Below are 22,825 nucleotides of genomic sequence, written 5' to 3'. Positions count from 1 at the left end.
ATATATACCAGCATTTCAGAACTCCCTGAAAAATATTCCAAACAGAGGACAAACAGAAGGAAATTCAGTTTAGATTCTGAGTAGCAGATGATGAACTCAGTGGGGGTTTCCAGGAGGGATTCCTGAGCAGTTCACTTTTTTTTCATTTTGATTTTTTCCAAATGAGAATCCTCCTCCTCTGTAAGATATCTGGAATTTGTACTTGGCAGCTGGATGGCTGCAGATGCTGTCTCATTAGCAAGAGCTCACCAGGATTACAATAATTCCAACAGGCTGTGGGTTTGCTGAGAGACATTTTTATGCTACGGTGAAACAGAAATTCATTGAGCCAAATCTCATTGACTTCTGATTTTACATAGTTAAAAATACAGATTACACAAATGCTAAATGCTTCATTCATTGGAGTCACTCCCACGGATGGAAGATGAGATAGAGGAGAAGATGATCAGACACAATCCTGAGATGTTTTTATCATGGGATATACAGCACTTTTCTCAGGAGAAAATAAATGAACCTTGTTATTTCCCTGAGGTCACTGAATTTACACTGGAATTAGATTAATAAAAAGAAGTCCTTTTGGGACTATTCATTTTAGTAGAAGTTGATCTGTAGGTCACAAGCATTTTTCATCTCCTATTTCCAGCATCCAACCCAATGGGCAGAGGGAGGAGATGGAAAGACTTTTTCAGGAATCCTGAAGCCTTGTCATAGTGCAAATGCCCAAAGCCTTCAAGTGCTTCCTCCAAGAGCTCACATTAAAGCCAGGAATAGCTCAATTCCAAAGGTAAATACACAGGAAAAAAGTATTCCCATTTATATATATTTATAGCATTCCCATCCATATATATATTTATATATATAACTGCCAGCTATACCACTTCTGCACAAGGCTGCACCTCCCTAAAAAACCAAATGAGCTCCTGCCTCAGCACCCCAGAGGAAGGGAAAAAGTGCCACAACCCAGAAAAAGTCTGAAATTACTTTCACTTGTCCTCTTAAAGCAGCACAGCCTGTAGCCATCAAAAGCTAAAGGGTAATTCACTTTTTAGTGAAAAGCCAGATTTTTGATTTAGGTACTTATTATAAATACTCAACTAAGTACTCAGAAGAAGCTGAAAAATCCACTTGTGGTATTTTTTCCTCCACGCAGACGTCAGAGTCTCAGAATTTTCCTCTGAGGAGCAAAATGAAATTGTTCTCTCTGTAAAATGCTCAGTTTTGAGAAGACAGGCTGGGAGAGCTGGGGGTGCTCACCTGGAGGCAATTCAGAGCCCCTAAAAAGCCTGGAGGGGCTCCAGGAGAGCTGGAGAGGGACTGGGGACAAGGGATGGAGGGACAGGACACAGGGAATGGCTTCAGACTGGAAATGGGGAATTAAGGTGGGATCTTGGGAAGGAATTCCTGGCTGGGCTGGAATTCCCAGAGAAGCTGTGGCTGCCCCTGGATCCCTGGAAGTGTCCAAGGCCAGGCTGGATGGGGCTTGGAGCACCCTGGGATAGTGGGAGGTGTCCTTGCCCATTGAACTGGATGAGCTTTAAGGCCCCTTTTAATCCCAGCTGTTCTGTGACTCTTCAAGGAAGTCACACCATGTGTCATTTTCATAAGGTATAAAATTGTGGTGTGCATTTACCACAGAAATACAGACAGAGGTTCAAAAATGCCGTGCATTCTGCAGGGATAAAAGAATTTTTTCTTTACAAACCAATGTAATTTATCTGCTCCCAGCAACATCCAAAACCAGCACACTCCATTCTCCAGCTCTGTAGGAAGTTATTTCACACTACAGACAGTGCTGGATATCTCTTTGTGCTTTGACAATCAATGCTTTCCATAGATCTGGCCCAGATGTGCATGAGCCCAATGAACAACTTCCACCCAGTCTCATCTTGTGTATAGAATTACTCCCACACTGTGATGCATTAATTTGGGGAGCAAAGTTAGAAAAAGGAACTCTCCAAATAACACAAGAGAACAACAGGCAGATGCTGTAAAAGGACAGAAAATAAATTATCATTTCTTTACAAGCTAATACATTTCTGCAATTGTTGGGAGCTGAGAGAACAGGATGTTTACTGAGCTAGTCAGCAACAAAAGAAAACAAACACCATTGTACCACTCCTCACGTGGCACAACAGAGCTCCAGAGCACAGCAATGCTATAGGGATCAGCTTCAGAACTATGAAGCCAGTCACCTCCCTCTGTAAAAATGCCATTTTCCAGCCTCAAACCAGGGTTTAAACACTGTGGATCCCACCAGAGAACACACCTCACACAGAGATTATTATTTTTTCTGTACATCACTCCTATCCCCAGAAATGTGGGCAGTTTATCAGCACCAAACTCCTACCACAAGAGCTTAGATGTGGATGGAATGCACACCAGGTTTGTCTGCTCAGCCCCCAGACCAAGAAGCTCAGCACAAACTGAGAATGAGCACAGGAAATGCTTTTCCTGGCACCATGGCAGGTCCTACAGGGTCAAAGAGCTCAGCTGGTGTTGTCAAACCACAAAGCTTCCAGGGGATTTTGTTCACACAGATGTCTTAGGTTGCAGTACAGGATGTAACCAGCAGTTTGCATTCTATCACCATCTGTTAATCATCTTTATCTTCCCACAGCCCATCCTCCCTCCAGGAGATATCTCCTGTTCATGGCCAGTGAGTCCCAGGGCATGACTGATAAAATTCCATCATCCCACTGGGAGATGCTCCAGCCAGGGGAGGAGCCAAGCCTTTCCTACCCAGATAAAAACTGACATTTTGGACACCAAGGAACCTTCTTCCCACTGCATTCCAGAGGAAAACCAGACCTTTGCACATCATCCCTGCACCTTCAGAGGAAACTGCACCTTCTCCAGGAGCACTGCTCCAGCTGAACCACATCTGCCCCTGCAGGAGGATGCAGCCACCATTGAATGGGACTGTGCCAACACCCTGACTGACTGACGGGTGTCAGCTTGGATTCTGACTCTGGCAGGGTTGGGATTGTTCTGTGTAATACTGCATTTCTAGTTTAATTTTCCTAGTAAAGAACTGTTATTCCTAATTCCCATCTCTTTGCCTGAGAGCCCATTAATTTCAAAATGATAATAATTTGGAGGGAAGGGGTTTGCATTCTCCATTTCAAACAGAGGCTCCTGCCTTTCTTAGCCAACACCTGTCTTTCAAACCAAGACAGATGTCCACAGCAAATGTGGAAAAAATGGTTTTCTAAACAAATCTGGAGTCTCCTCCACCTCTATTTTCAAGTCTATGGGGAATATTCACTTTTATCACCCTGTGAATGCAGCTCAGACTGAAGCTCTGGAGAAGCAGCTCCATTTCCATGGAATGGTTTGGGTGGGAAGGGAACTTAAAGCCCACCCAGAGCCATCCCTGGACACCTTCCACTGTCCCAGGGTGCTCCAAGCCCTGTCCAGCCTGGCCTTGGACACTTCCAGGGATCCAGGGGCAGCCACAGCTTCTCTGGGAATTCTATTCCAGCCCCTCCCCACCTAGCCAAGAATTTCTCCTTCACACCTCATCTAAATCCAACCTTTTCACCTTAAAGCCATTCCCCTTTGTCCTGTTTCCCCTCTCTTTTATTCTACAAAGCCCAACAACAAAAATCACTCAGGTAGAGACAAATCCATGAATTTTCAAGCTCCAAATGCCCACAACCATCCCCATTTAGGTCTGGAAGGTGCTGAATACCTCTGGAGCACACACAAACTCAATGCTGTGAACCTGAATTTGTGGTGCCATCCACACCTCCCCTACTTCATCTCACCCCCTGTCACTTCATTCCCTTCACAGGAGTATTTTTTCCACCAAATCCTGCATTTTGCTGCCCCCCCACCCCCTTATATTTTGCACTGTGGCAAAAAATTCAGCTACAGCCTTTAAGATGATCCATTTACAGGCACCAACCTCTTAATTACACCTTGAACAGGAATCAGATTTGAGATTCAGCAAGAATTTCTGTTTACACTGAGGACTCATTTTTCCCTACACATTTAGATTATATTTTTTTCTTTGTTTTCTAGTGCAGATGAGCAATTCCTTTTGCCAGCCTGCTGTCAGCTTCATACCTGCCCAATAAAACACTAAGAAAATTAGATTATGTCAATTTTCAAGAGAAAACTGTTAACATTAATGAATAATAAATGTTTCATTTCTGTAAATTTGCTTTTTCTGATGCCTCCAGCCAGGCTGGGTGGATAACTGCCTGCCTATTTTACCTGCCCTAGGGCCAGCCCTGTTAAGTGTGATTACTGCTAAGCTATGGATGGCAAACTGAGGCTTAATTATCCATTTCTTGACTAGAAAATTTGTTTCACAGGAAGAACATTGCAGTAACAGTATGTGGGCATTATGCTTCTGCAGATTCCTTTTATGAAGCAAAACTGAAGGAACAGATAATGCAGTTTTAGGAAATTAATGCTCAGTTAGCAGCAGGTAATTCTTACAGGAAAGGAGGGTTGAAGACCCTGCTGTTTTTTACCACAACTGTGGGTGTTCAGCACCTTTGTGTCCCTCTAAAAGTACTTTTTCTTCTGCTCCCCAATATCAGAGCAGACTTATGTAAATATTTGTGATTAAAGGCAGAAAAGAGTATTACAGGATGTACAGGTGCAGTTTGGAAATCCAGGAATAATCCTCTTTTCCTTCTGGATCAGGTTTCTTCACTCAGCATCACTCATTCAAACAAAAATACTCATTGAAGACAGTGGGAAACACCATCCAGAAAAAAAAAGAAAAGTAAGCTGATGAAATTTAAATATTTCTCATCTGATCAGGAAAAAGAACATTTTAGTGAAGTGCAACTGAACTGAGTGGTGAATCACTGGGGAGAATCAAACAAAGCTCCAATTTTCACAGGAATCCACAGTAAACTTCCCACCACCTGTTCCAATGCTCTGAGCTGTATCACACACCTTGTTGAGGCTCCCAGCTCCTCACTTTAAAACACCTTTGAAGCTCCAAACACACAGTTTGTGGTACCAACTGCTCAAAGCTCAAAGCTCCTGCTGCATCTCATGTGTGGCCAAGGCAGGACTCACTGATGTACTGACCTGTTCCTCCAGCAAAAACACCAAAAATCTGTTTAGCAGCAGTGGCCCTGGGCAAAATCCAGAATTTCTGGGATACACAAGATCCATTCCTCATAAAGAAATTGGGTGAGGTTTTCACTGTTTTATTGTTTGGATGACAGGCAACACCTCAGCACCAGTCCAGATAATAAAATAAACAGTACAGCATTAAAACTATCAAAATCACCCCTCAGGAAAGAAAACTAATGGGATTTTTTTTGTCCTGTTATTCTCCATGTTACACCACAGCAAGCACCTAAAACACAAACCAGAGTACAACAAGGTACAGGGAAGAAAAGTACAGCCTTAGCCAGAAGACAATTGTGAACAACAAAGGATTTGTGGAGTTAAACAAAGACAGCAGTTGCTGGAAGCAACAAATAATAATTTAAGCAGAGCACTGTGGATGTCTAGAAAGCTCAGTCTCCTCTCTGCAGGAAACAGCTGTGATGTGCCAAGGAAACTTCAGTTAAAAAGCAGGAGAAAAAAAAAAAAAAACAGAGTTAAAAAAAACCCAAAAACTATTAAATGCAGTTATTCTCATCAGGCCATTGCTGATGGCTGTGGCTACACAGCAATCCCAGCATTTGCTTTCCCAGCTGGGAACACTGCTTTGGACCTGAAGTCTTGGAGAAAGCTTCCAAATTTGAGTGATGGAGTTAAAATCATGGGTGTGTTGTTAAATAGAAATGTGGGATTTCACATGGTGAAAAGTTTGAAATTTGAGGTTTTTGTAATATAGTAATAGGTATAGGATAAGATGGAGGATTTTGGGGGATGTCCCTTCCAGTGTTCATCTTCCTCCTTCTTCATGGTTTCAGGCAGTTTCTGGTTGAATACTGTCACACTGAGAGTCATGAGAATTTAGTTATTGGGTTAAAAATATAAATAATACAGGTATTAATTCTCTATTGGACTGTTTAGCTGTAAGAGACCTTGTAGCAGCTGGATCTGTCTCCATTTTGCTCACTTCTAGCAGGTGGCTACAGGTGTGGCTGAACTTTCTGTACTTTAGATAAGATTTAATACACAACCAAGCCCTAACACCAGAAAATCAGTTTCTTTTGTGTATTTTTTAATCCTGGCTCTGAGTGAAGACAAAATAGACTTAAATCAAACCACAAATGAAGTGGTGCAAAAACATCCTACACTGCAACATGAGGGCAGCAGAACCCAGAGTGGGAGGAGAGAACAAAACACCCGAGATCAGAGTGATCACCTCCACATCTCACTGCCCTGAGCTCCTCAGGCACTGTCAGGCTGAAAATGATCCCAGGAATTGCTGCAGCCAGGAGGTTTGAAGTGCAAGGTGTTGGGAGGATCAAGTGTTGACTTCCCCGAGGTGTGGAAGATGCATTTAAGTGCTCTGCAGGCAATAACCCATGACAAATGTGCCCATTTGTTACTGCCTTCCCCCCCTCAAAGCTGGAAACACATCACACCATGGCTGTGACACTGAGCATTTCAAGGGCTGGGCCTTGGAGTGAAAAAAACATTCTGAACATGTTTACCTTAGCAGTATTTAACTCCCTGAGTTAATCAGAATAAAATGCATAAGTGAGGAAACAACAAAATCTACTCCTTTCTGAAATTTGGTCTGAATTTGTTAATTTCCTCTCTGCTTCAACCTTATTTTTATGGGAGTAAAAACGTCCTCTCTGGGGAAAAGAGCCTGTCCAGAGCAGTTCAGCAAAAATTTTTCCTCCTGACTGCTCTTACACACTATGAGACATCACAAGCAGCTCCATTTCAAGAGATCACATCAAAAATGTTTTATAAAGCTCCCTGGGACATGAACAACTCCACTTCAACCCACTGTGTCTCCACTGAGCTACAAATTTCCACAGGTTCATTAAACTAAATGGATTTATTTGAATTTTATAATTGAAAACTGTTGTCTTAAAGACAAGTCCCAGATGGGGTGATCTACAGCTTCCAGCACTATTTAACCTCAAAGTGTATAATCTGAAAATTCATGTTTGAAACCTCTCCAGAGGATCATGGAAACCACTGTAAAAGTTGGGTCCTTATAAAACAAAGCCAGACAGAAGGGAAAAAAATAAAACTCCAAAAGGTATTTAACAATTTAACCTGGCAGCAACATGTTGAATGTTTTCTTATTATTTTCATAGGTTAATGGATTATTCCTGTGAAGTTCTGGATTTGAGGAAATGAATTAAAGCAATCAGGAAAGATATTTCTTCACAGAGACCATGAGGTGCTGGAAAGCAAGTAGTCAAAAATTGTAGTGTCCAAGTCAATGGGCATGAGAAATGAGGTATTCTGAGAACTGACTGAACAATTATAAATAATAATTTTAAAAGAAGCAAAACCTTCACCAAGGGGAACAAAGGTACTCAGCCTGCAGAGAACTCCCTCTCCCTTGTGCAAAGAAATTACTCACTACAAGAACAGCAGCACCAAGTCTGTTCACAATCCAGTTAAGCACCCAGAGCAAACAGAGCATTTTAAAACATTTTCCTCCCCTACTTACATTCCATTAATCTTTCATGCTGTTTACACAGTTGGTTAGAGCATTTTCAACAGAAGCTGGTGATCTTTTTATCATTGAGGATTTGCAGATGGGTACAGGAGAGATGCAGTAAAAAGGCTGAGCAGCCTCCAGCCATCTAAATAAACACCAGCAGGGAAATCTTTATTTTGCTAAATTAACCAACCTTTAATCAAATTTCCTCACACCAATACAAATGATGCCAGGGGAGTGAGTGATCAGCTGATTTCTGAAACAAAGACTGGACTGCAGTGGCTTCAGCAGAATTCCCCTCCTTCAGATGGCTCCACCAGCAGCACAGGAAGAGTTTGAATCCCACACACAGGAAAACCCCAGGGACACCAAGCAGCTGCACATTTTCCATGCAGGAAGAGGAAAGGAGGAGCAGAGCCCCAGGAGATGCCAGTGACACCCCCAGGCACAAGCAGGACTCAGCTCCCACCCAGCTGTGTGAGACCCTGTCCAGGAAACCACAGGGACCAACTCTTCTTTTGGCAATTAATTTTAGATCCAGAAATTAAATCAACCATTCCATGTATTACCACACTGCCAGGAGAAAGTCAAAGCCCTAAGGATCAGGATTGCCAGAGCTGCAGGAGCAGAGGCTGGACAGTGCTACTCAGACTTGTCACCTGGATAATTAAAGCATAAAGAATATTTTGGGAGCTACTCCCCATGCTGCACCATGAACCCATCCTTGGTGTCACACCTGCAGGAACCAGAGGAGAACTGGGGAATTTCATCATCCACCTGAAGGTTTCAAAAGTGCACCAAGAGCTGTTGAAGGCAACGCCTTTGAAAGAGTTAAAAGCACCATCATTTCCTAACAAAAGCCAGTATTTCCACTTCCTAGTTTTGCCAAGGTAGGTTCAACCCCAGCTCTGCACTAGCTAAAGCTAAAATAAGAGCTGAAAAATAAAAGTACTTTGAGCTTTTAGCTTGGCACAGTCACACCTCTTGTCCTTTTCTATGTGGTTGTATATTCACATGTGCTGCTTTATACATTTTTAAATGCAACCAAGGGTTTGAATCGAGCTACAACTCAACAGTTGCCAAATACCTAAACATTTTATACAAGTGCCTGGAGATCATTTCAAGGAAATTTATCGTTTACAACTACACTCTGCCATACACAATTTATTTTCAGGGAATTTCTAAAGTACTTTTCTCGTAGAAGAACTGCTACCTTTATAACACTGGAAAACACCATTTGCAATAAAAGTGGTTTTAAGAGACCATTACAGATCAGAATAACTCGAGTTTATTCCTTGTAGCAGCTATTTCTCAAATGCAATGATGGGGGCAACAGCTCCACATCCCTCACTCTCCATCACAAACTGGGATCTCAGCTCTGCTGTTTTAGACACAAAGAGAAGACCAAATGCCAGGTCATTAGCAAAAAATCCATTCAGCAAGTTCACTTACAATGAAAATAAAGCATTAAAAAAAAAGAATCCCACTTGTGAAAAATAAAGTCTGTTCAAGGTTTTTTTGCCTGCCATCTCAACTTCTGCAGAGATCTGCTGGGTGCATTTGCTTCTGTGAAAGCTCAGCACAAAAATTTCACTGAGGTCTTATGGAGTCACTGCTGAAGTTTGTTTTCCCCCAATTAAAGAAGCTATTAAAGGCCAGTTTTAAAAAATAGCAACCTGTAATTGGGAAGAAAAACGCCCAACAATAAATAAAAGGCAGACACATTCACCAATTAAAAATCTGACAAGATCTCTCTCACTTAAACAAAAAAGGATTTGCTAAATGCCAGGTTGCTTGTTTCAGAATACAAAAGCTGCTTCAACCAGCTAGCAACAAAACAAAAGGTTAAGAAAAATCAATATACAAACACGTGTTTGTCCTCTGAGTGATAAAAGAAAATATTCCCCAAGTTGTCCTCCAGCAGGTCAGCCAAATTTGCTCTGTTATCTGCATGGCTTTTAAAAAGACATTGCCAAAGCCCTTGGGATCAGCAGGAGATTCCTCCAACAAAAGCCTCTGCTCTCCTGTGACAGCATCCTGACTTTACAAAGTGCCTTTTATTTAAGGAACTTGAGGGATCTTTCTCAGCCCTGAAGGAATGAGCAGGGTTTGGAGGTGGGTGTGCTGAGGAATGAGCACAAGTGCAGCAGCACAGGGAGAGAAGCTGTAAAGCCCTGATATCCAATATCCCCTCCAAAAGTCAATCCCAGGAGCTGTTTTCTTGCAGCAAATAATGCCCATTTCTTCTCAGCACTCTGAGGACAAGAACAAATTGAAGATACTCTCAATGGTTGTAAAGGCACAGGGAAAAGAAGGGAAGCTCCCCGGAGCTGCAGCAAAAGTGGGAATTTGCAAACACTCATTAAACTTTCCAGACACTCTTTACTTCCAAAAGATTTCTTGTTGTGGACAATCTCTTTATTTCTCCTTTGGGAGAAAGAAGAGAAAGTGGCCAAGAACTCAGTGTGACCCAGCACTGCTGGGGGTGGAACTACACCTTCCAAAATGTGGGAATTCCTGGGAGCTCAGGGCTGTTTTGGGATGGATCAGTCCCATCCTGGGACAGCTGCACACCCCTCACTCCTCACAGTGCTCATGGAACATTATTCCAAATTAACCCATCCTCCAGGCTGCCTTTAGTCTCTATTCTTGGCAACAACCAGGAAAGCAAGGTGAATTCCACGAGTGCAGGGATCCTCCTACAGGAAACAACTCCCAAAGAACAAATGTGTTCCCTGACACAACAGGAAACTGGGACACTTCTCAGGGACACAAAGGGGACACTCTTTCCTGCTGGGTTTTCCTTCATCTCAGAGCTGCTGAAAAGCAGCACCACAGAGAGCAGGGCTAACTTAAAACTCCCAAAGCAGAGCCCCAGACCCCATCAAATTCCATTTCTGACTGGATTTCAGAGCTGCTATGCAGTTAAAATTTGTCAGAGATCTTGTCCCAAACACTCTTCCCTTTCTCCTGGGAAGTCCAGTCACAAAACTACAAGAATCTCTAAATCTGGGATCACAGAAAAGTCAATTATCCAATCTTTTGTGAGTGAGAGCTGCTAAGCTCAAGTAAATACCAGAAATGACCCTTTCATTAATAAAATAATTTCTGTTTACAGAAGGCCTTTCAGCTTCACACTTCAAAGCATTTCATAGACAATATGAAGAGATTTTGCAGACCTACACAATGTTTGTTTTTTGGAAAACATCCCTGTCTTTGTTATAACCAAGTAAAACATCAATACTTGAAGAAGCTCCTCTGGTTTTGTTTGTTTACAGAGGAAAAATACAAAGTTTTTCATCCACTGTTCCTTTTATGGACTTTTCACACTGCACCAAGGGAGAAATAAACAGCCTAAATAAAACAGGGACATGCAAGTATAAAACCACAAGGATTGGCAGAAGCCTCTATTATGTATAAATGTTTTGGAAATAAAGCCATCAACAAAAGGAAACTCAGTCACATTTCAAACCAACAGCCTGCTGTTAAGATTTGTAATATTTTTCTGAAGATGAGTAAAAATTACATTTAAGCCACCCAGGTTTAAACTTGTCTGCAGTGGTGTTTTCTGACCATATAAACCATTACAAAATTCACCTGTTGCTTGGCAAGTCCATCCTCACCCGAGCTCCTACACAAAACCAACATAGAGAGAAAAGTGATTTAAATTTCTTTTCACACCATTTGTTTTCTGCACTTGGCTAAGCCTAAGAAACATCAATATTATTACCACAACACTTTTTCCTTCCTCTGCAATCAGTTCTACCCTCAGGTTTTCATGGTCTGGCACAACCTGACATGTCAAGCTTTGCAGAGAATCTCTACATCCAAACCAAGTTCTAATTAAATTCTGGAAGTTTAGTTATCAGGCTGTTCTATTGAATAACTTTAATTTCATAAAGTCAATAACTCAGTGTTGTGTCTAAACACTGGGCCTAAACTAGCCAAGGCATCAGTGCCTGGAAGCCAAAGATGATGAGACAAACATTTCTTTTTATTTGGAGAACAGAGCACTGTGAGCTCACTCTCCTGTTTTTAAATGAATTTAATAAGCCTGGATTTATTAAAATAGAGGTACAAAAGGAAGACCTTAAAATACTCTTGGAAATTACAGGAAACATAGAAAAAAGATGATTACAACAGGAAATGTTGCACAACCAGTGCATGTTTATTATTCTTCCACAGACAGTGGCACCAGCTGCTTTTTTTTTTTTTAAGAGAACCAACATCTCCCTCAAGATCTGCAAGATTTTAAAGGCCAGAGTGATGAAAAAGAATGGAATTTTGTCCTAAACATTGTAATTCACAGAGGATATTTAAATCAGAACATGTCCTAGATACAGAACTAGTGATGCAATAACTTCTCCAAACAGGATGACTACAGTTTCTCTCCAAGACATTAGAGTAAGATCCAAAATTTGGGAGCTCATTAGAACTGACAGCATCCTGCTGGTGTGACTGCAGCTGCCCACAGCCACTGTGTAAGGACATTCAAAACATGTAAGAACATTCAAAACCTTCAGTGTGGGCAACCAGCTGCCAATCCATTGGTTTTAAGCAGCACAGAAAAGATCTACAAGCAGTTAAATAAAGTACTGGGAGGGGAAACAGTGAATTCATGTCCAAGTCTATCACAGAACCATGTTCAGGAACTTGGGCAGACAAAAATCAGTGTATAAACATGACTGGATATTTGTTTTCAAATCCAAAAATACCGACTTGGAAGCAGCAGCACTATCTGGACTTCCTGGTCCTCCAGATTTCCAGCAGATGAATTTTACTCAGTGCTGCTGTGTTTGACAGTGAGGGCACTGAGGGACTCCACAGCAATAATGTGACAGTGCCTTGACCTTCATGAATGGCATTAGGCTGGTAGTACCTGCAGGGTTTATTCACAGCAGCAGTGAGTTTGGAAAAGATTTTCAAAACCATTGAGTCCAACCTGTGACAAATCCCCACCTTGTCACCCACATCAGAGCACTGAGTGCCACATCCAGTTTTTCTTAAGATCCTCCAGGGATGGGGACTCCAGCACTGCCCCTGGAGTGTTTGATGGCCCTTCTTGAGTAGAAATTTCTGCTAAAATCCACCCTGCCCTCCCCTGGCCCAGCCTGAGGCTGTTCCCTCTCCTCCTGTCCCTGTCCCTGTTCCCACAGCCCGACCTGGGGCTGTCCCCTCCTGGCAGGGATTGTGCAGAGCCACAAGCTCCCCCTGATCCCCCTTTTCTCCAGGCTGAGCCCCTCCCCAGCTCCCTCAGCTTTTCCTGGTTCTCCAAACCCTTCCCAGCTCCATTCCCTGGCTCCTCAATGTCCAGAGCTGGACACAGCACTCGAGGTGCGGCCTCATCGCTGCCCAGCACAGGCGGAAATCACTCCCCGCTCCTGTGGCCACACTAAAGTGACACAGACCATGTTCCACCGTCCTTCTTGCCCACCGGGCTCGTGTCCAGCCGCTGGAAGCAGCTCCCCCAGCTCCTGTTTCCTCCAGAACCAGCAGGGACCCAAACCCAGGATCACTCAATGCCTCATACCCCGGAGGCCCGAGCCGGGCAGGCCTCCCCAGCACAGCAGGGCTCGCCCCCAGCCCTGGGTGACCCTCAGAGGCTGCGGAGGATGCGCAGCGGGGCCGCCCCTACCTGATAACCGAGATGAGCAGCCCCGAGGGGTCTTTGCTCCTGCCCACCGTGCCGCGGTACCTCCCAACCGCATCGCCCGCCGCCATCTTGCGCCCCCTCAGCCACGGCGCAGCCACGCCTGCTGGCGCGCCGCAGCCAATCAGAAGCGAGGACGGCGGGACGCCATCCAATAGAAAACGAGGAGGGCGGGGCACGCCGGATCAGGGTGGGGTGCTGCGCCGCGGAGCATTCTGGGAGTTGTAGTTTTTATGGCAGATTCCCCGCAAACCTTCGACAGGCGGTTAAAAATCAATTAAAGGTTAAATAATTATCGACGTGACAAGGTACAGCTGTGCCCAAAATTCATTCACTCAGGGAGCGGCAGGAAACGGGGTGGGGGTATGAGGGACTAGAGTGTGATAATTGATAAATTATTCCTGTTAATCATAAAAGTTTTGGAGTTTGTATAAACCAGAATACTTAAAATAAGAAAAGAACATGGATCTAGATAAAGGGAAATATATGATTAAACCCATTCTGTTTAAATCCCCCTGTTATGAATATTGTGTATACCAGTTTGTAAAAAAAAATAAAACAACAACAAAAAAAAGGGATTTTCCATAGTCTGAAAGAGTTTGCAGAATCAGATTTCTTGCCTTTGTGTAATCAATCACAAACTATCTGCTAAAGATCAGACTTCCCACTTCTACTATTTTTATCTACCAAGACCAGATGGTTACATGACCAATTGTCCCAAGAGCTGACACACAGAAATTTGGAAGTTTCTTTGACCACCACTGCTTACCTTGCAGAATTATTACAACAGAAAAATAACAATTATTGATTCCTACAAGGAAACCATGCTATAAAAGGGAGATACAAACCAAAGTTGGGTGGAGCATGGAGTGGGCAGTGACCCCTCTGCCTCCCCAGTGCTGCTTGCTCTGTCTATATAAAATAAATCTTAATTTTGCTGCATATTGAGACTTTTGTTTCTCAATTATAACACCATGGACACACTCCATCCCTTCAAAGATCACCGTTGGAAAAAGGAAAGGTGGATGTCACCCTGTCCAGGGCTGGAAATCCAAACATCAAACAAACCCCTCCCAGGAGCTGCCTGACTTTCCCCTTTTCTAGCGTTGCCTGGAACAGAGACTAGACAGAGCAAAAGGAATAAAACTGGGATTTATTGGAAGGATTCACCTTGGGCAGTGCAAGAGGGGCTACACCCAAATCAAATCCAAGATGGATCCTGGTCATGAGTTTTACACTTTTGTAAGTTTTGGTTCATTACATCTCGGGGTTAATTATCCAACCACAGCCCCAGGCTATGGAGTATCAGCCCCATTTCCCTCGCTGTTGTTTCTGCTTTTTGGGTACTGAAAATTTTTCTAGCTAGAAAGGAATTGTTTTGTCACTACCCTGTGAAAAGAATTTACTAACACCTAGCATGAAATTTCAGAGTTACAGACCAAGCAGCAGAGACTCTGAAAAATATAAAAGCTAAAACCCAAGGCATCGCTAAGTGAGGGGTAAGGACACTTTTTCACTCACATTCTTTGAGAGCTTGTGTTAAAAACACCATGCAAAGCCCAGGATTGTTGTTGCACGGGCAGAATTCCTTAGGAAAGGCAGGAGCAACCATCATTTGCATCACTGGGAGCTTCTGGGTGTTTTCTAAAGCAGGTTCACTCCATCATGTCAAACACACTGCTCTTCCAGAGGAGTTTTTTCTGCCCAAAGCTGCATCTTAACTACTTAATTGCATGGAAATCGCTGAAATCTGTAGGTGAGTCAAGAGCACCCATTTATACGAGCTGCATTTGAAACACCAGGTAATTGGAAGCTTGATAATTCCGTATTTACAAGGGGAAGAATCCACCGTAGCTGTTGTGGAAGAGCCTCTATTTATTCTAATCAACAGCTGTATCTATGATCATTAGCAGAAGGGCAGAGTAAGAGCATGGGCACTTTAATTCTGAAATAAAAGATGCTTTATTCCTGAATTTCAGAACAGAACAATTCCTCCAAAATAAAGTGGTTTTATCTCCAGGTAGGGTGTGCACTTCAGTGTGCTCCCGTGTAGCTGTTCTGCTACATTTCTCCACAATTTCCTATCCAGCTACGCCAAAATAAAAACCTCATTTTCCTTCTTTTTCCGAGCAGGTTTGCCAGTGCCTTTGCCCAAGGACGGTGATTTGAATGGCAGGAGGTTTGTGCACTGGCTGGAGGGAGTTTTTTCCTCAGCCTGCCAACTTGCCAATATTGTTTTTGTTAATTGGCAATTCCCATCGACTGCTCTGGACCAGCACTGCCTGGAGCCTGCAGTGGGGGTGAAATCGATGTGTCCCACCTTTTCATTCCTGACAGCCGCAATAATCACCTCATTTAGGAGGAACTTCATCAGGACAAACAACAGCAAATCTCCCTCAGAACTGTCACCTGCCTGGCTTTCAATCCCGGGCTCTAATTGCTAAATCACTGCCTGGTTTCATTGACCAGTCCTTTTCCCTTCACTCCTCACCCAAGCAAAGCCACAGGTGGGATTTTGTGTTTTCTTCAAATGAAAAGGGAGAATTCAACAGCAGCACATGAACGCTGAGACCTCTCTTGATTATTAATATGTGATACAATGAGGCTGAAGGGTCATGAGAACATCATTTTTCCTCACTCAATTTACAAAAAAAGGGTCTCAATCTAAAAATTGATGGAAGGGAAAACAGGAGAAATAATTTTTTTTTCTTTTTCCCATTTCTTTCACATAGTTGTTTAGTACTCTGAGGTGTACCAGGTAAAATGGTAAAAATGGTAAAATGGTTCCTGGATTATTCAAACCAACAAAAGTCCAAACTGACAAACCAAATGTTTGTGATGATGGATGAATCCCTGTCACAACTTGTCAATAGAGATCAGGTTGGCTCAGCAGAGGGTCCCCCCATTCAGAAGGGACTGGGAGTCACAGATGGTTTCACTCCTCCTCCCCATCCATCCTCCTTTCAATAATAAAAAAAGGAAAGGAGTTTTTACTGAGCTATTCCTCATCCACTGGGCAGTTTCCCGAGGGAACAACACCTAGTGCAGAGTTCTGCCAAAGAGAATTCTGAAGAGGCACAGGCAGAGCAGTTCTTTGGGAATTCTGGTTTATTCCCTTGGGAAGTGTTTTACAAACTCCACTGGCCATGGTTCCATTCCCTACATAACTTGTGTAACTAAAGGATTGCTTCTCTCTTTTCCTGAAATAATTTTACCTGCAATCCCTTTCCACAGTTTATCCCCTGATATTTTCTAAGTGTTTCCTGGGAATTCATGGGAATTCCTAAACATAAGAGATTTAGGGCTGATGTACACACAGGGATTCTCAACCACAGCTTTAACATTTGAAAAAAATATCACAAACACTTCATTTTTTCGTTTCAAACATTGTTGAAAATGTCAGAGCAAAGGGTTTGGATCACACCAACTTCTTCCAGGTGTAATTGCCCTGTGTGTAAAGCCTTTATATTGGTGATAATGAAATCCCCTTTGACTTCCAGCAGTGTAGATGGGAGCAGAATTTCCACCTAAGCTGTAGGAGCAGTTCTGCCTGTAGAAAGTGAGCCTAAGCCTGTTGGCATCTCTCAGCCAGCTTAATAAAATCTATTTTTCCCTTCTTAGAGAGCTGGTCACCCCCACATCAACTGCATGAAGCTGAAATTGGTGCATGGGTAAAGAATCAGGTTCCAGCCACCCTCTTCTTACAAATAATTCTGGTTTTCTTGTGAACCTTTACCGAGCTTTGCCAAACTACCCGAGTAAAGAATTGAGTAAAAGTCTGCTGAAACATCAGGATTTGGCTCTAGGATTAGTCACACATCTGAATGACCTCATTATTCTTATTTACCATTAACTAAGTGTGAACTAAAGCTGGTTTATGTTGTTTTCTGGATTTTCTGCACAGCAACAATCAGTTTCACTTCCCAGCAAGTAGCTGCCATCAATTCTTTTTGTCTCTCTGAATAAGAAGAAACTCCTGGGGCAGGAGAAGAAGTTGCCTGGCTCAATGCTGGGAATCAAGGCAGAGATATGATTCAAATGTCTCCTTATTGTTTTTTGCCTCCTGACATTTCCCACGTTGCTCTGTGTTCTGCTGCTGCAGAAAAATAATAGCTAAGATTAAGTTAAGTGGAAAAACACTGCTGCTTTTCCAGTGTCAAAGCCACAGAACCTCTGGTAATGCAGTCCCTGAAGGAAAGCAGAGCAGGTGTGGAGTGTTGCTCTTCAAAGGCAGGTAAAATGCTGGGAGGATGTTCTCCTTCTCTTAACCATTTAAAAAAAAATAAATCCAGTTATTTGGTTTATTTTCCCTCCTTTATTTTACTTTATCCTCACTAAGGGAATGCTGTTTTTACAATTGTCCACAGGCATTTTCCAAGTCCTCAGGGGAACGAGTGCAGGCTGCTTGAAATTAAAATCCTTAAGTCTTAATCTTCCTTTAGAACCATGGAAAACCTCAGGTATATGAGAGACAAAAAGCAACACTCCCATTCCAACTCTCACATGTGTAATTATGGCTTTTTTCCCCCTTCTGTAGAGAAGTTTTTTGATCCCACCCACAAATTCCTTATTTTAACCCAAATCTCGTGGATTTCTTGGGCATCAGCTCTTGCCTCAGGTGATATCCAAGCCTAAATCCCCACAGTTTGGGGGGAAAAGAGGTGGATGGATAGAAAAGAAAATCCCAGAAGTCCTGCTGGCACTTGGCTCATCTATCCCAGCAAATCCATTTGGGAGGAAGAGTTCATGGATGCCTGAACCCCAGGAAAAACCCTCAGATCAGAGCTGCACCTTATTAAACCACAGGGATGAGCATGACAAATGCTGGAGATAATTCAGAAATTTCAGTGCTCACAGAAATATTTCATCCTGCTGAATGCAGCTTTGGAAATTTTCTGCTTTGTGTAAGCAGCAGCTCCAGGCAAGAGAAACAACAAGAAGTTGAAGTGAGTAAAACTCGAGGTAGCAGCAATGCACTCTTGTATTTCCAAGGGAAGCAGCACCAGTATCAATCCTCCTGAAATGAGACATCAGCCAGCCAATTTCAAGGCTTGTCTTGCAGAAAATGGCCCACAAGATTCAGCAGCTGAACAGTCCTGCTGGCCCCAGATTTAATTTGCTGCGAGGTGATACCAAAGCAGGATAACAGGATGGTTGTTGTCCTCCTTGAGCACTTTTGACAAAGGAAATCTGTCACTGACAGGCACCACAGCCCCTGTTTCACACAGGAGATGTGACCCACCGTGCTAAAACCAAGCTCACAACAATCCCCACCCACCTGACAATCCCAGGATTTGCTGCCAAGAGGAGAAGGAGCTGGAATGATCTGTGCACAGGGACTTTGAAGGATACTCAGATTGCCTGCTGTGTTGGTTTTGTATTAATTAGTACATTTTATGTACTAATTTATGGAAGGTTTGTTTTTTTTGAAAACTTTTTCTGTGACTTGGTAGGACTAATTTGTAAAGCCACAAAAGAACTGGTTTTTCCTCTTGTGAAAAAGTTCCTAGAGCCTAACAAGAGAATACTCCTCTCTCTAGAGTGAACTGAAAAAAAACTATTCTTAAGTTAGGAACTGACTAAAATGTTTCTGTATGTTGGTGTTAAGAAAGAGAAGAGGGTGTGGGAAAAGAGAGAAGAGGTGGTCTAAAAGTTTTATTCTGAATTTAGGATTCCTCTATACTGTTAATAAAAGTTTTCTTTGCATCCTTTAAGTTTTAAGCCTGCCTTATTTTACTTCTAGTCCTATCTCACAGCAAAAAATGAGTTTATTAAAATTGGCTAATAATAATAATAATAATAATAGTAATAATAATAATAATAATGGTAATAAGGGAATAATGGGGAATATGGTGGTGCTGGGTTGACAGTTGGACTTGATGGTCCTAAAGGTCTTTTTCAACCTTAACAATTCCATTTTTTGTGCCCAAACTCAGCTCTGCAGCTTAGGTGATGGAGAAGGGTTTGACTTTCCCCTTGCCCAAAAACTTTACAATGCATCCCATTGGAATTATTCCAGTTTGGAGGGAAGATAAACCCTGAGGTCACTGCCCTGACTCTCAGGCTGGGCAAATCTAAAATTTCTGGGCAAAACTGGAATCTGTTGAGCAGCAGCCAGTCTGCAAGGGGTCAGTGATGGTAGATCCCAAATATTTGGGGTGTGAAGGGTTTGTGGGCACAGTGAGGATGCTCAGAGGCTTTGAAAGCCTTGTGATAAAGGGGCAAGAAAAACACCAAATCTACAGGAACAGACTTAAATCACCTTTATTGCACAGCAGTGCTCTGTGGGCACTGAATAAGGCTGAAGACTGATGTCTTCAATTTTTTTCTGTTGTTGTCAGCAAGGAGGACAAAATCAGCAAGACAGATCCTTGCAGGTGAATCCCACAACTCCACCACTGCTGCAGGGTTGGAGACACAGCAGGGTGGGAGATTTTGGGCTGTTTCATCCATGATCTTTCAGTCACCAAAAGATCTGACAGAAAAGGTGTCAGTGGAGCAGAGGTGACCTTTGAGGTCCACATGACCTTTGGAACACAAGAAAGATGAGTCTCTGGTGAGATTCACTTGGAATTGAAGCTGTCAGTGCACCTGAAAAGTTCCTGGAGGTGGTGGTGTATCCAAATGATTCAGCAGAGGTTTTGTGATTCCCATTGAGAGTCTGGTCAGGCAATAGGAAATGCTCAGCAAGGAAATGAAGTGGTACCTGCTGTACATCTATAAAATGAAATGTAATGTGATAAAATGAGCTAAAAGGTCTCCTCATCTCTGTGTTAAAAACTGCATTGGTGTGACTGCTGTTGCTGTGGAACAATTCCCCTTCAGCAAAGGCAAGTCCTATAATGTAATATAATTTTTTTTTTTTTTCTCATGATCTTTATGGGTTTGGGGAAGAAAAACATTTCAAGGAGTACCCAGCTGCAGGGGTCTGGTGAAAAATTAGATCAGCACAAGTAGCAGGTATTTGCCACAAACCAAGAGGTGTCTGTCAGAGCAGTGCTGGGCATGACCAGGCACTGAATCCCATTCAGCTGCTCCTTTTGCTGTCTTTCATCCCCCCTTCACTGCCACCCTCCATTTCTCATCCCTCCCCAAAATCATCTCCTGCTTCCCATTGTGTCCCCTCTTCCTTCATCTTCACATTTTCCCAATATTTTCCACTAAGCACCACTGATATTTTTTAAATTGCAGCGACACAAGCCAAATTTACAAATCATTGTGTTGCTGCTTCCTGTGTTAGATCTTTCTCCTTAACTCATGTACCTCATCTATTTGAATTAGGAACTCATTGGGGCAGAGGCCACATTTTAACTGTAGCATAGTGGAGATTTATGTAGCACAATTAAGCAGGATAATAAAATACACCTCAGTGAAGGCTGAAATGTAGATTGTGGAACCCACGTTGGTTTCATTGCTCTTAAAGTGAACATGTGATGACTTTTTCTTACTTAATTTAAATGAGGGGACTTGATGCAGTGAGTCCTGCAGGAAATTGTCACTGAGAAAGATGTGATGAGGGGCTGCTCACCCAACAGAAATTGTTCTTCCTATTAAATTGTGTCCCATGTTTTACCTTCCCCACACCTTCAGTCATTTCCTGGGCCTGCAGGAAAACTGGAGAGGGACTTTGGGCAGGGGTGTGGAGTGTTGGAACAAGGGGGAATGGATTTAAACTGCCAGAGTTGGATGGATGGGATTTGGGCTGGAATTGCCAGAGCAGCTGTGGCTGCCCCTTGTCAGGAAAATTAACCCACAAACACCCGAGGTTTCTGTCCAAAAAGGAGACAGAGGAGTCCCTTTTGCTTTATTCAAATAAAGGGAGAGGCCATGGGGCATTCCCCTGGGATCTCTCAGATTTTTGGAGGACTCAGCCTCCTTTTATCCCAATTTCCTGGCCCTTTTCCCTCTCTCTTTCCCCACTGGCTGAGGTACTTGAGAGGCACAGACTTCCCAGAACACCTGATAGCTGAGATTCCCTTCTAATGTATAACCCCCCCTTCTAATCTTTAATTCCTATAGAATCCTTGTTTTTTCCCCATTGCTTCTTTCATCTTCCAATATCCAGTTTCATTTATCATTATAATTTATTCGTTTATATTATTCATTATCCAGTATCATTTATTCATTTATACCTACACTTTGTTTGTAAAGGCAAATCAGTGGAATCCCTCCCATTGTTTCTTTTATCTCTCAGTGCTAACCTTATCTACCAGCAGATCCACAGCTTGTTTGCAAAGATAAATATGACATTCCTTTCACCCTGGGTCCCTGGAAGTGTCCAAGGCCAGGTTGGATGGGGCTTGGAGCACCCTGGGATGGTGGAAGGTGTCCCTGCCATGGATGGAGTGGCACTGGATGGGTTTTAATGTCCCTTCCAACCCAAACCATCCCAGGATTCTGTGATTTGATGTCACTATGGCAGAAGAACTCCACACCTCTCCACCTTCTTCTGTCCCTGTGCTTGTGACACCCTCATGAAACTGAGCCCAACATCTTTCCTGTGCTCTATGTGATAACAACAAATATCCATGCTAGGTTTGTGCTCTCCTGGAATTCCCTGTATTGGTAGCAAGGTTCCCTCGTGGATCTCTGTCCAGGGAGCAGTGGCCCCACCCAACCATGGATTTAGGCAGACAAGGAGTTGAAAAGTGCAGGACACTGAACAGCCTGTGCTGTGTGCTTTTCACACCAGACAGGAGCCAGAGCAGATAAACACAGCCTCACTTTCATTTTTCCAAGGGAAGAAGCAATAAATTTGTAGCCTTGGGTTATGAACCTCTTGGTCTCTCTGCTGCAGTCTCGGCAGCTGGCTGTGGTCATTATGAGTTCAGTGAATTTTGGAGCCTTTGCAAAATGCTGCAGCCTCTTCAGCAAGAAGCATTTTGTCTGAAGTGGGTTTAGTTCAGTGGATACAGAAGTTGCTGGGATGTGATGGCAGGAAAAGCCATGTGGGTAGAGATTTTCCTCAGAGTATTTCTTACAAACTAATGCTCCTCTGCTTCCATGGAATAAGAAGGGGCTGGAATATCTATGAGAACTTTATTCCCATCACAGCTAGAAATATAAATCAACACTCTGCAGAAGCAAAACAAAATCCAGAATTATTTTTTTCCCTTGTTTGGGTTCCTTCTTTCCACAGTGTCCCCACATGCTCAGCTCTCCCTGAGCTGGGAAAAGAGCAGGAACACAGAGAGGAGCCTGGGGCCACAAGGACCACAGCAAACAGAGCTGGGCACACACCTGAAACCTCTGGGTCCAGCTCTCTCCTCTGGAAGGTCCCATTGTGAGATTCAGACATGGAATGCAGCAAAATTCTCTTTTGGAAATCCCTGCAGGCTCTCTAAGAGCTAACATTTTCCCCAATAACCATCCCCTGAGACAGAAATTTTCATTCTGCAGCTCAGAATCCTCCATACCCCAGCAGAGCTGCTCACTGCCCTTGCTCTCAGCCAGAATGAGGCAAGTCCTGTCTCCCACTTTAAAGATTTGTCACCCTTTCCCCATGCAGTGCACCCTGAGATGAGCACAGGAACCTGTCACAGGAAGGAGTGGCTCCTGTGGTGGTAGCACAAGGATTTGAACATCATCCAACTTTGAGCAGCTCTTCCCTCCCTTCTCCT

General features: G+C 43.1%; 1 protein-coding gene across 2 annotated transcripts in view; it reads right to left on the bottom strand.

Annotated features, from left to right (window-relative positions):
• Positions 1-13,312, bottom strand: part of EXOC4 (exocyst complex component 4) — a 280,009-nt gene extending 266,697 nt beyond the window's left edge. The window contains exon 1 of one of the 2 annotated variants that reach the window (XM_056482278.1): positions 13,191-13,312. In XM_056482278.1, coding sequence (XP_056338253.1) covers positions 13,191-13,276 — 86 coding nt within the window. In that variant the 5' untranslated portion in view covers positions 13,277-13,312. The remainder of the gene's footprint in view (positions 1-13,190) is intronic. The other variant, XM_056482279.1, reaches the window with a different exon arrangement.
• Between the last annotated feature and the right edge of the window lie 9,513 nt (positions 13,313-22,825).

Source organism: Oenanthe melanoleuca, chromosome 1A, assembly GCF_029582105.1.
Source record: "Oenanthe melanoleuca isolate GR-GAL-2019-014 chromosome 1A, OMel1.0, whole genome shotgun sequence".
Lineage (NCBI taxonomy): Eukaryota > Metazoa > Chordata > Aves > Passeriformes > Muscicapidae > Oenanthe > Oenanthe melanoleuca.
The sequence above is the reverse complement of the archived record's forward strand: the minus strand, read 5'-3'. Positions and strand labels throughout refer to the sequence as shown.